This window comes from Topomyia yanbarensis, chromosome 1 (genome assembly GCF_030247195.1).
Source record: "Topomyia yanbarensis strain Yona2022 chromosome 1, ASM3024719v1, whole genome shotgun sequence".
NCBI lineage: Eukaryota > Metazoa > Arthropoda > Insecta > Diptera > Culicidae > Topomyia > Topomyia yanbarensis.
The window spans coordinates 52,114,648-52,128,715 of record NC_080670.1 but is presented as its reverse complement, the minus strand read 5'-3'; the positions used below and the strand labels follow the sequence as shown (position 1 = coordinate 52,128,715).

The 14,068-nt window shown below is 39.9% G+C and overlaps 2 protein-coding genes across 3 annotated transcripts in view; both read right to left on the bottom strand.

Annotated features, from left to right (window-relative positions):
- LOC131677609 (E3 ubiquitin-protein ligase RNF19B-like) overlaps positions 1–4,824 on the bottom strand; it is a 162,846-nt gene extending 158,022 nt beyond the window's left edge. Inside the window, exon 1 of one of the 2 annotated variants that reach the window (XM_058957501.1) lies at positions 4,436–4,824. The gene's annotated coding sequence lies outside the window, so the exon portion shown is untranslated. The remainder of the gene's footprint in view (positions 1–4,435) is intronic. The other variant, XM_058957502.1, reaches the window with a different exon arrangement.
- Positions 4,825–11,163: 6,339 nt separating this feature from the next.
- LOC131677608 (zinc finger protein 32-like) lies at positions 11,164–13,653 on the bottom strand. Its single transcript, XM_058957500.1, has 4 exons — positions 13,453–13,653; positions 12,203–12,825; positions 12,054–12,137; positions 11,164–11,986 (listed from the first exon to the last, which is right to left on the bottom strand). The coding sequence occupies exons 1-4, from the start codon at positions 13,473–13,475 to the stop codon at positions 11,472–11,474; spliced, it is 1,245 nt and encodes a 414-aa protein (XP_058813483.1). The 5' UTR covers positions 13,476–13,653; the 3' UTR covers positions 11,164–11,471.
- Between the last annotated feature and the right edge of the window lie 415 nt (positions 13,654–14,068).

Sequence of the window (14,068 nt, the reverse complement as noted above, 5' to 3'; positions counted from 1 at the left end):
ACCAAATAATCTTTAAAAATCCAATCAGAATTTTAAATTATAACTTCATTTCATCAACAAATCACGCAGTGTAGTTCCACTAGTCTTTTTATCTAATTAACATTCCTTATTTATAGATAGAGAATGCCTGATGTTACACTATATCGAAAATCCAAACATTATCGAGTTGAATTCCGAAAATGCTTCGCCACATTTTATAGTGTAGATCATCGATTGATTTGCTGCCGTTATCGACTCGCGCGCTTATCCGATTGAACAAAACTATCCGGGCGAACGCCGCACCGAACGGTTGCATCATCACACCGTACTTTTACTCTCTACACAAAACTAACCGGTGGCGTGGCGATTTAGGTACGTGCAAATATATGGCTAAATAAATGACGACTGCACGTAATTTCTGCAGACACCTTTCACTGACTGACCCCCGTCCTTTCCGCTTGTTTTGTTTTCCTCACGCTCTGAAGCTCTGCGAAAATATCGAGTATCCCTGTGATCGGTGTGACGACTTGGGTCACTTTTGCATTCAACGCCATGCTGCCATATGCCAGTCGGAGAAGAAAAGATTTGCGATAAACAGGCGCAACTTGCGTAAGCTGTTGCAGTACCGCAGCGCAGGAATCATGCGCAGAATTAGTTTTGAACTTTATTATGACTCCAATCGGTCGGCTGCAATGGATTGGTCATGGGCGGTGGGGAGGTACCTGTGCACCGCCTGGCTTATGACGGAATCCGTTGCACAGGTACACACAATCAAGTGCGCCAATGGATGGTATGGTTAGACAATTGTGTGTGGTAAATGGTTTTGAAGTTTTAGCGGTTGAAATGCGTGGCAAATGAAACACTGATTGATGTGTTGTAGATTGTGGTAAGTACGATGTAGAAATGGTGCTATCCGAGGTGCAACTGCTTTTCGTTTAATTCACAACACTTTTATTGATCGCACATTTAGGATCTGTGTCGGTGGAAATCAGTTTATAGATGCATTAATACGAATGCATAGGGTAGTGGAGATTGGAACATGTTGTTCTATGGCGCTTCTTAACATTTTGATCTACGGATTCTATAATATGAAACCTATTTTGTACGCTTGTACGCCGGCCTTCAGTCTTCTAGGAAGGAAATCTTAAATTTTCATTTATTCGGAGCAGATGATCCGATTTGATAAATCAGAACTGTGATGGACTCCGTCCTAACAAGAATTTGGGAGCGTCACAGATTTCAGTCAGTCAAATTTCCACACCATCTAGCAATTCTTTCAAACCCTACAAATCCTTCGTATAATATTCTTCCAATAACGTTGTGGCAGTTTTCGGGAAGATAACGATGAAGGATAAGGAATGTGCTTGCCATAATAGATTCTGGCACCCAGAAATAATCCTAAGGACGAAACATCGGTTGATGTGGGCTTTTCGACCATAGCTTTCGTCTCATCCGGATCTGTTCGAGGACCGGCATGGTCTACAATGTGCCCTAGGTACTTTGCAGACTGAGTGTAGAAGCGATATTTTTCTGAATTTGAACGAAAAACGCTGCAAGACTTCTTCCAAGTTACGGTCATGTTCTTCTGAGGTTCTTCTACTGACTAAAATATGGTTTTAATAATACTTCAGGTACTTCAGTCAGCATGATGCCGATTACCTGTTGGAAGGCTATATGGAGCCGATCGGACTCCAGGTGAAATTCGATTGAATTGATATAATCCTATATGCGTATTATAAAAATTTTCTTGATTCCTCAGCAATATTTAAAAGCAAATGCCATATCCACAATACTGTACACTTTTCCTCCTGCCCAATAAGGGAAAATTTCATCTGGTGTTGGCAACGGGTACTGAATATCATTGAATGTCCCGTTGAATGATCCCCACAAATTCGCGCCGATTTATCCGCTTTTCGCACAACTACTGTTGGGGCTGCAAATTCGGAGTTGTTGATCGGCGTTATGACACCTTGTTTTTCGAGGCGATCTAGTTCCTGGTCGACAAACTGCAGCGATCCATACGCAACTGGGCGCTTGGGACGGAATATTGGAAGTTTTTTGCTTCACATTTAACTGTACCTCAACCCTCCCTCTAAGAACGGTTGGTTTCAAAATCGTCCAATGAAGGACGTTCGTTGGACCAATTTGGACAACGTCCAAATAACCGTTCAACGAACGTCCATCGTTGGACCCGTGTTGAACGATTTTGAAACAATTTTTTGGACGTCTCAGTGGGCTCGAACAGACGCTGCCCGGTAGAGCTCAGCCGGAATCGAACTGGAATTCTGGCTGGTTCCAGTTCGTACACGGGCTCCAGTGACACAACCGATTCTAACTAGAATCGGTTGTGTCACTGGAGCCGGAATACGAACTGGAACCAGCCAGAATTCCGGTTCATTTCCGGCTGAGCTTAACTGGGTGGGTTCATTTGAAAATAGCTTTGCGTATTTTTACTTCAGTTGTGTTTGAAATAGTCGAACGTGCCGAACTCCGTGCCGTTAATAACTTGGTTTCGTAAACTATTCAGTATGCAAGTCGAGCAATGGACATATAACTTGAGTTTTATCAAGTTATTAAAATAAAGAATGGCTGACTTTCCGCAAAAACCATTCCCCACCCCCATTCCACAGAAACTAAAATACCGAAGTGTTTTCCCCAGAAAAAACTATTCTTCAGAAAACCATATCCAGAATGAACATTGGTGCATAAGTTCATTCCACAGTTATAACCATTTCCCATACAAATTAGTTAACCTCACATTGCTTGGCTGTCAGAAATGTTTACATGGGCTTAGAAAATTTTTGGTGGACGACTCGATTCACTCGAAGCAAATCGGAAGGAATGTTTTCTAAGTCCATGTAAACAGTACAAGCGAACTGTCAAGAAAAGTGAGGTTAACTGTGTCAGTAAAGAACCTAATATTCACAAGATGTTTGGCAATATTAGGCAATCCATTAGAAGTTTGTTTGACAATTCAACCGTGGATTCTGTCAACAGGTCTACTTCTGCGAACAGAAAAAAAACTCGTCCGACAAACATCTTTCGTTAGTCCGATTCGTTTGATGTTGGACGTCGCACCCCTCGGAGTAACGTCAGAAGAAGCAAACAAGAAATAATCAGCTGATCAGAAACGTCTCATAGATTGCCTAATTCAGTGATGAATTTTATTAGCAATAAGGTGACCATAACAGACGAGTAAAAACCCAGGACAATCTAAAAGGGAGTCGCCAGAATGTATTTTAAATACTAAATACTCGTCATTGAAGTAAAGTAGAAACATCAGCGGTTCCAAGTAGCCTCCCTGAGCCATTATTGGCGTAGAAGTAAATGTCTGACAATCTACAATGAAAACCATTACCTCTTGATCTGTGAGCTAGGACCGAAACAAATGCACAAACTACTAATTTTTCCAAATTTCTCCATTTTAGTAATTGTCATCGTGATTTACGCTATCAAAAGCGGCAGAGTGTAAGTAATATCAGTTTGAGCACTACGTTCCATAGTACCAATTATGTAGGATGTTTGACATCTCTGAAGTGGTTCCATAATCAACAACTCGAAACAGCGCTCAATTAAGTTCTCTCATGATAGTAATATATGGGAGGTACTTTTAGAATGTGAAATAAATCGTTTCAGCACAACAATGTAACCAACAGGTAGGATTAAAGTGCCCCCTATTTGGATTGCTTTATTTTTCTGCAAACCTACGCTGCAACAATTCCAAAAGTAACATGACCTCGCCGAAAAGTCTGCTCACGTAATGTGCCAACTCTGTAGAACCCCTATCTTCCGTAGCTTACACCGTAACCGTTCTTCCGGTTGCCAAGGGTTATAGAACAATAAAAATTATTTTACCATCATGCGATGTGGCGCAGGCTTCAACCGGCACAGCGACAAGCGTAACAAGTAGGCGGACGGCCTCCATCTGCAGCCCAATGCGAAATGTCAAGAGCTTGCGGAAGAGCGTAAACAATGAGAATAGAAGGGAACTTTTCTTTGTATGATACGGGTGGGGGTGGTTCGGAAGCCACGGCGTTTCAGCTGGTTTCCTGTAAGAGTAATCAAAGAAACCAGATCAATCCTTGAAACTTGTGGTGACGAATTAATCAATTACAGTTTTGAAGCTGTCATATCTGGAGGATACGACAGGCACGGGAAAAGCTTGTTCTTGACATAAACGATGCTGCTGGTGTTGACAGCAAAAAAATATAGACCATTTCTGACCATATCTCTCAAATGCTTCACATTCCGAGCATTTGTGATGGATTTCTAGTAATATTTCCTTATTCACTTTCCCATTCATTTCGAACTGCGCTGTTCTGGCCAACTTGAGTCATATATTTCTCCATCTTTCTTTTGCATTCATCACAGCAACCGAGCCGATCTGTCAAATCCTATGATTATTCTTCGTTCCCCGCGAGCAATTCCCGTGATAAAACAATTTATATCAACATACCAGTTCAAAACTCAGCATCAGCCACCGGAAATGGTATCTCCGTTCCCAAAATTACACTGTTCCAAATATCACTAAAAATAGCTAGACACTTCCAAAGCTTCTTCGCTACAAAAAGCTGCCACGGAACAGTAAAAAAATCTCACTCACACGCACCGACCCAGTCGATTCAGCTCCTGGAACGGCTCTAAAAACTCCGGCTTGGGAGAACACACGAAACGTACCGGGGCCAACAACTTTCGGCGATGCGGTCCAGAAGAATCCAGTGGACCACTAGCATCCGCAGCTGGCCATGGACGGGCACTCGAAACTACGGATTATGCACAAACACGACCGACCGACCGAACACGACAACGACTACACGATTGCAAAGCACAAACTGAAACTGAAACCCATCGAAAAGGGGGAGAGAAAACCACTCGCTACTCGCTCGAGTTCGCATCGCACAGTATACGGTTGATGGTGGTGTGCGTTTGCGGATAACGCAAGAAGCAGAAAGAATCCACGATTATCTGACACATCAAAATAGTGAATTCGGAGGTAGCGGTGTTACGGTACAGCCCGGAAAAATACTCCGGAATTTTAAATGATTTTTTTCCGGTTTCCTAATCAAAATAACAACCGATTTCTACTCTAAACGAGCAGAAATATTGACAGTGAACCAATTATTGATCAACATATTGATCGTGTAAGCACATTTTGAAAATATTGAATCCGTAGAATTCAAATGGGACTGATGTATTGAAGCAGTTTTGGTAATATTTTTATTACCAATATTCTAGAGATACGAAAGGGCTGCCTGGAAGTGTTGTCGGAATTAGTGACGTCTGATTTTTGCAAATAATCGATTATCCGTTAATAGAGTAATTTCGGAGAGCTTGGGGACCGTTCATAAACCAAGTAGACCGAAATTTGAGAATTTTTAACCCCCCCCTCCCCCTGCCCCTAGTAGACTTTTACCAAATCCCCCCCCCCCCACTACAAAAGTCTACGTAGACTTTTATTTTTTTTTATTCGCGGGAAATGAAATTACAAAGAAGCACATTATAATGTTCAATTAAAAATTAGCGTTCAGATTTATTTCAAGCTTTTTAAATATTAAAGAAAGGTTTTTCACATTGGTTTTTTGTCTATGATTGATCAAATCCATTAATACCCATTCAAGGTGCTTTCCAACGTTTGTGTAGCGGAATACTTCTTTTCAAGGTTAGTCACTCAAATATATGTAAAAAGATATATTGCTATAACTAGCTTAAATTTTGGCCGAAGTGCGACCTACACCAACAATGCAGAATTGCTAAACACTTTTTGAGCCTTACTGGTGCATTCAACATAGTTAAATTATAAGAAACAATTACAAATCAATACTGTCGATGTGTACTCTTGTCTAGACTAAAATAATAAACCAAACATGCATTTCACTTTTCGTGAACAAATTTCAATATTTCTAAGATAATAAGATAATCTAAATTGCCTTATTTGATTAAGGGAACGAAGCTATTTAAATCTTCCCAAAAATATTTATATTTCTTATGTAATTAATAGCCGTATCACCTTAGAGTATTATCGTAAAGTATCAAAGTTTAACTCCGATTATTTTCGAAGATAAATATAGTAGAGCCGGTTTGCACGGAGTTGCATAGGGTCAAGATGTAAAATTTAACGGGTGTTTAAAGATTTTGAAATCAGTGTAAATGATTGCAAGAGAAAATGATTAACTCGAGTAAACACTTTGCTGTAGAAGTTTAACTACACTACTGCTTTAAGCACCGAAATTAATAAATAAAAAAAAGTTAATCTACTTATTGTTAAAAATCGGGTGTTTTGTTGTTATAATGCTTAACTTTGACCATTTTTTTAACTTTTTATGGTTCATGCATTTAATGGTCCATGCATGTCTGCTAACTATGGGTGGCTCAGATGATTTCACAGTCAAAATCTTCCGTCGAGAGGAATTTTGGGCGATCGTCTTTAGAACTGTCATTTTGTATTATTTCTAGATCAAAACTATATCAAAATATACGCAAGAAACAACAACGTGTGAGGTTGTCCAAAAAAAATCGTGGGTTCTGGTTTGAGTGGTCGCTTCACAAGTAGTTACCTCAATAGTGTACTAGCTTTGAAGTTTCTGCATAAAGACTGAATAGACCGATATTTTGAATACAACTCTCTTTAGATCCCATTCATAATTAGTAATACGAGAATAACAAAAAATAAAAGTCGTAGACTTTTTCAAAGACCCCCCCTCCCCCCTCGTAGACAAACGTAGACTTTTGCCAGACCCCCTCCGTCCCCCCTATGAGTCTACGTGGTTTATGAACGGCCCCTTGATAAATTGTTTCGATTAATCCACAGACTAGCAGACATAACACTCGAAAACAATGCTTAGCCCGCTTTAACGGTCACTTTAAATATATTTGTAGTTGGGACTTTGGCCGCATATGACGATAGACCACTAGTGAACAAATGTTCCCAACCCTAAGGGGTAACCCGCCGTGAAAAAAGGTGGAGCTAATGTTCTGAGAAAATTGCCAGATCGATATTTTTTAAGGGAATTTCCTCATAGTGTTATGCCTGTTAGTCTGTGATTAATCGACCAAGATAATCGATTAGGCACTGAATTTGTTTTTATTCTGCCAACCTTCCAGATTTATCTGGATTCTTCCAGATTTTCAAGCCTCGTCCAGACATACAGATTTATGTTTGTCTGACCCAGATTTCAGCGAATTTGTCCAGATTTATCCAGACAATTTGAAAAATAACAAAATAAGTTTCAAGAACTCTTCTTTGATTCATAAACCACTTTTTGAAAAAGCTGGAAACACAACATACCACAGTTTTTTCGCTGAAAGTCAACAATTTTTTTGCCGAATTGTATCAGCTAGAAGTTCCAGCAGTGTAAGATTCTGGAAACTCTGAGATTCAAATTTAATCAATGTGCTCTATGCTGAAAATCAAGCATTTGACATTTCCAGATTAGCAGCCTAATCACCGAATTTTTAGTAAGCCGATATATTTACTAATATACAAACATGTTTCATTAGTAAAATGTAACAAATATAGCACATCGGTAAGGATTTTTTCCTTACCGATGTGCTATATTTTTTACCTTTTCCAGACAATTCCAGACTTTTTAAAAAAAATATTTGCAGATTTTTTGGGAAAACACTTGTCATCCCTGTACCACAGAGAACAGACATCCATGATCGAACAAAAATATTTAAAAAACGTGTGTAAACATTTGAATTAATATACGAAAAACACACCAACCTATCCCAACTATCCGTCAAATCGATTCCGGAACCGGTTCGAAATCCTGAATGGATTCAGCATGGAATCTAGCTCAAAGAAAACAACCGATTCCGACTCTATCGGGGGACGCATTTCAGCTGGAATTCATGCTGGAAATCCGAATCGGTTCCGGACTAGTTTGACTGGGTAGAGGAATAACCGCTGTCAATTCTGTCGCACTCAGCCACAAAAAACATGACGACAGTAGCGCACCTGGTTTAGATATCCAAACTACCTTCGAAACCGTTAGAGATTTTACATAAGTTGAATGCTGAAGATGGACGTCTGTTCTCTGTGCCTGTGCGCTTCATGGATTTTGTAAAATTTAATCGAGCAAAAAAATGCATCACTACAGTTGAAAACATAGGTTTGTTCCAGTATTAGGAGAAATTGGAAGTATTCTGGAGTGAACAGGGGGGAAATCTTTCTTGCATTCTCTTCTTCTTCTTTTTTTTTTGGTAACCGTTGACAGTTTTGAGCGCATGTCGACCGCTACCCGGTCAATCCATTCGGAATTTGATTCGGAATCCTGAATGGAATCCATAATGACTCCATTCTGAAATCCGAACCGGTTCCGGAATGAGTTTAATTGGGTACCACCCGGTCAAACCATTCGGAATTTGATTCGGAATCCTGAATGAAGTCAGTATGGATTCCAAATCAAATGCAACAACCGATTCTGAGTCGGAATCGGTTGTTGCATTTGATTTGGAATCTATAATGACTCCATTCAGAAATCCGAACCGGTTCCGGAATGAGTTTAACTGAGCAGCTGCTGATCGAAATCTTTATCCGCACTGCGGTACACACTTAAAATCCATACCATTAAAATACCAGTAGGTAATTTTAATTTGCTGTCCTTATTTCACCGCCGGAAAACAAGCGAGAGGGAATGATTTTTTTACTCAAAATTAATGGGATGAAGTTTAGTCGACTTTGGGGAATATCTCATTATTTTTGGGTAAATTTGGACTCCCTCTTTTTCGTTGGAGGAAGTAGGATGCACAGATTTAAAATTACCAACTGCTAGGTAATGCAAGTTTTCTGTGTAGGCGCAAACGTTCGTTAAGTTGAAGAATTTTTCGTTGATTGGAACGTGGTCAATTTGGTTCTCACTTTCTCAGTCTGTTGACGAGGTTATCCCTACACTGAGAAACAAAAATATGCATAGTTAGCATACTTTCTTTTCACGTCTCTTTTCTTCTGCTATGACTTTTATGCATTTTCATGCATATACTTCTAGTAAGCATTCAATGAGTGGATAGACCGAATATGTCCAATGCATAAAATTTACAGCAGAAGAAACGAGAGGCAGATAGAAAAGTATGCTATCGATGCATAAATAAAATTCTGCGTGTAGGTGCACTTGCACCACAGACTAACCGACATAACGCTCGAAAATAATGCTTCGCCCACTTTAACGGTCATTTTAAATATATTTGTAGTTGGGACTATGGCCACTTTTGAAATTATGGCGCCACTGACATATGAACAAGCATATGGGGGATAGACAACTAGTGAAAAATTGTTCCTAAGCCTGAGGGGTAACCCATTAGCAAATACGTGTTTTAGACCGTGAATAAAAGGTGGAGCTAGTGCTCTGGGAAAATTACCGGATCGATATTTTTTAAGGGAATTCCCTCATAGTGTTATATCTGTTGGTCTGCGCTTGCACTACCTTTGCAGGGAAAGACTACCATTCATCGAGAGGCTCGCAGGACCCATATTATTGGCTCGAATCAAAACTCGTCGAAATGCCAATTGACGATAGGTTTATCCGGAGTGTTTATTTGTGTTTACATTTTGCTAGCGTTGCCAATTTTATTTTGTGTCCACCACCAAATGTGGCTACGCCACATCGCTTTTGCGCGTGCTGTCCGACTTCGCTACCGCTCAGTCGGACTTAAACTAGGGATAACCCCTATGTTTGAGTAAGCCGGGCAAACGAGTGGATCACAGGTTCGCTTGCTTCCGACGGCGGATCGGTGGCCATCTCGCCCGGCGGAGCCTCAGCGGCTTTGCGCCGCTTCAGTTCCTAGGCCTCTATTATGCGGCTAAGCCGCATCCAAATGGTACCCCTTAAACACTCTAACTAGAATCGGTTGTGTTACAGGAGCCGGAATACGACTTAGAACCAGCCAGCATTCCGGCTGAACTTAACTGGGAAGTTTAGTAAAATTTAATCTGGAAAGAAAAATTTTCTGGCAACGCTCCAGCACCCCGTTGAATTCTAACGATTTCGCCACCTGGGCGCCAGGTTGAATGAACTTTGTTTACTTTCGACAAGTTTTGATTCGAGCCAACAACATCCAACCGTTTGTCGCAACGTTGGTCATTGTTATTCTTAAAGGTATGCGGGCTGGGCTGTTTAGTTCGATCGTCGTACATTGATTTCCGAAGTTTCCGAACTATCAGGGCATTAAGGTTGCACAGAGAATGCGTAAAATTCGCAAACGAAAAAAGCAGTTTTTTTCCACACCGTATGTCAGATCTTCATAAAAATCAATCAGCAGTACAGTAACAACATTCTACCAAAGAGAATAGTGAAAGAGACGAAGAGTGAAAACGGCAACACTCCCTTTATGATGATTTCAACACTAGAATTTTGGCAACCGCTTCTACAGGCAGCACTTTAAATGACTCCTATTATATTTTGAAAACAAACCGTATGTCGATCGATGGATTTGTTTATCAAACGATGTGCATTTTGAAACAAAGAGATGAAATAATTCTAAAGCTTATTTTTACTCATACATATACTCTAGAATGCACCTTACAATCACGATTGAACTAAATTCTGACGAAAATTCAAATTTCTTTTTTGATAGAAGTTCAATACTTATCTCCTCCAACTCAGGCATGAGTAATGTTTATTTACATTGCACGATTGGTCTGCTCAATAAGGTATTTTTGGCTTCACACTATTCGTCTCTTTCCCTATTCTCTTTGCATTCTACATACGCTGATTGATTTTTATGAAGATCTGACATACGGTGTGGAAAAAAACTGCTTTTTTCGTTTGCGAATTTTACGCATTCTCTGTGCAACCTTAAGATCGCTGATAACAAACTCGGGAAGCAGTGCACGTTGATGATGCTGTAGTTGAAGAAAAGACCTTAGATCCTTACTACACAAGTTCTGCTGTTCGCATGTCACTTGATCATACGTTTGCACATCTTGCACAGCACTATAAAATCGGTTCTTAGCGCCCACTTTTTCGCACCTTCTGTCCCATCAAGCGAAGTCCCAGCAAAATAGCACAACATCGAAGTTGCTAGTCTTGTAGAATTCACTCGAAATCCGGGAAGCCAAATGATTTGCAGGTTAATGTTCCAATTGTGGTGCTTTTTTCGACGTGTAGGACCTTGCCGATTGTTCCGGCCCGTAGTTCTTGATTTTGCTTGTCAAATAAGTAAAAAAATGAGAAGTTATTCTGAAACTTTAGGTCATACTTTATTTTTATAGAAAAAAGACTTTACAATGGCTTAAAGAAGATCCACACGGTATATCAGCGTCAATTAACGAAACAGAACGTCAACGTCACGTCGGGATAAGTTTGATGCGTTTCTTTTGTGTGAATTCACACGTTCCACACATCGTGATGTTGATGTTGTGTGTAAACGTCTCCATATGAACCGCGCGTTACTTAATTTTTGAAATTCCGTTGACGTGCTGTACCGGCGATGGAAGACTGACGGATCTATAAATGTTACTTTATACTTTAACAATTTAGGAACGAGAGTTTTTTTCAGCTTCCGCAAATCGCTTCTTCGTCCGTCTCCAGATCTCCCAAACCACTGTCGAACCGTTTGTGTTTGTTGCTCATGTGGTACACGACGCTCTGCTGATGCTTGAATGTTTGGCTGCAGATTTTACACGAGTACACCTTTTCCTTCGCTTCGCCCTTGGAAGCCTTGCATTTGTGCATATAGGTATACTTTTTACCACAATCGCGACAATCGAACAGTTTCCCGGTGGCATGCAACTTCTCGTGCAGCCGGAAACTTTTTGCCGATCGGTAGACCTTGCCACATATTCGGCATTTGTGCTCGGGCAGCACGCCGACTTCGCGTCCTCGGTATACCGTTATCTGGTTGTGCTGGGTTCGCAGGTGCACCGTCAGATTGTAGGATTGAGTGAACCCTCGGTCGCAGTATTCGCACACGTACGGAGTTTCGCGGGTGTGCACCCGGATGTGTATCTTAAGCGTCACCGATTGAGTGAATGTTTTCGGACAGTGTGGACAAGCGTAAGGGCGTTCACCTGTTTGGGAAACAGAAAAATTATTCATTTTTTAGATCCAATGCCGTGTGTGTGTTACCACAATTACCTGTGTGAGTCCGCAGGTGCAGAGTAAGTTTTGAGTTTTCGCAAAATCCTTTTCCACAAAATTTACATTTGAAGGGCTTTTCTCCTGTAACAGTGAACAGTAAATAATTAGAATTTGCGGGAAAGAAAATGAGTAAAACTTTAACCTACCCGTATGCCATCGAATATGCGTCGTCATCAGACACTTGTCCGCAAACCCCTTATTACAATAAGGACATCGGTGCCGAATGGGTAATGAACGATCCTTCTTCAGCGGCAAATCATCAGGTCCCTTTTTTCGCTTCGAAGCATTTTGTGTCATCTTACGATCCGGATCCATAAAATCGACGAAAACGCTCTGCAAATCACCCATTTCAACTTTTTCCTCTCCCATCCCGCTGATAACGTAAACCTCTCCATTCTCCCCCTTGATGCGCATTTCGGTTTCCGGTTCCAAGGGAAAAAGTGGGAATTCATCGACATCTTCCACTGCGTTTCCGGCATCCGATCGCTCATCGTCCGCGTCCTCGGGTACCAACTCCGGTTCCACTTTGATGTCAACCTCTTCCGCGTTGGGCCGAATCTGAAAGCAGCTCTCGGGAATAAGAAGCTGCTGTATAAGCGTTCGGCGGCATTTGTCACATGTGATGTAACTAGATTGCACTAGCGAAGCGATGGGGGAGTTTAGCTTCGTCAGGGCGCATCTGATTTGTACTTTCCGTTCTTCCGTAACGGCAAGCACGTGTCGAAAGGGTCCTGTGCATAGGCCAGCGCAGAAACTACACCGGCCGGCGCTGTGGGAGGAATGAGTGTTTTCAGTTTCTGTTCAATATATATATATATATATATATATATATATATATATATATATATATATATATATATATATATATATATATATATATATATATATATATATATATATATATATATATATATATATATATATATATATATATATATATATATATATATATATATATATATATATATATATATATATATATATATATATATATATATATATATATATATATATATATATATATATATATATATATATATATATATATATATATATATATATCTGAAGACGATTTTAATTAACATATTTATTTTGGTTGTACATTTGGGAGTGTTTGGCCTTAACCGAATAGTGAACATCGCCTTGGAAACGTATTAAGTCGATAATATCGACGACGGCTGTTTTATAAGTAATTAGGTACTACAAGATGTACTGAAAACCGCGGCGACATTGCAAGGGACCCACGGAACATTATGAGCCCAAGACAAGGATTATTTCAATTTACACGAAAGTAAGCTATGACACCTAAGCGCAGCCCGACTGTCATGGCGTTCAATGGTGTGAAATTGACTTTTTTATTTGACAGCATCCAAAACACTGGTAGGTGCATACTTACAAAGCATTTCCAAAAACATCCATTTCCACTAGATATAATTTCACTCTTCTCAATCACTGGATAATCTCAGCTAAAGTTCAACATAATTTACGGTATGAAATAAATCAAAATATCTCGAGAAACAATACTATAAATCGGCTGTTTCGCGAATCAGCAGGGGTTTTCTGGTCGGACAGATTTTATTTGTTTACCCGTCGGTTGACATTGACAACCAGACTCAGAGACTAAACAGCTGTCACATCTTGAGGTGCCAGATGATTTAGTTGAATATCTATTATTATTCAAACATGTTTTTTATCTGTATACAGCATGATGATTTTATTTAATAATGTTAGCGCAAACCACGGCCGATATGTACGTATCTAAATAATTATTTTTTGCAATTAGCCTGTGCACGCAAACGAAGTCGACCAGCAAGTCGACATAATTTGACTTTTACTGTGAGCCGTGTTTACAAACATTGCTTCACAGCTAAATGGCAGTGTTGGTAAACACGGCTCACAGTAAAAGTCATTTCGATCGTGAACCGACAAATGGGCGAAACTAACAAATGTACACAAACAGAGATTTGATTAATATCTGAAAGAGGAGTAAAAATACTTTATAAAAAATATAA

What these genes read in the sequence shown, in the direction of transcription:
- LOC131677608 (XM_058957500.1), bottom strand. Translation starts at nt 13,475, where the DNA reads ATGGATGTTTTTGGAAATGCTTT. An exon ending in GATGTTTTTGGAAATGCTTT is followed by an intron (nt 12,826 to 13,452) that starts GTAAGTATGCAC and finishes TTCCTCCCACAG; the next exon opens with CGCCGGCCGGTGTAGTTTCT. An exon ending in GCATATTCGATGGCATACGG is followed by an intron (nt 12,138 to 12,202) that starts GTAGGTTAAAGT and finishes TCACTGTTACAG; the next exon opens with GAGAAAAGCCCTTCAAATGT.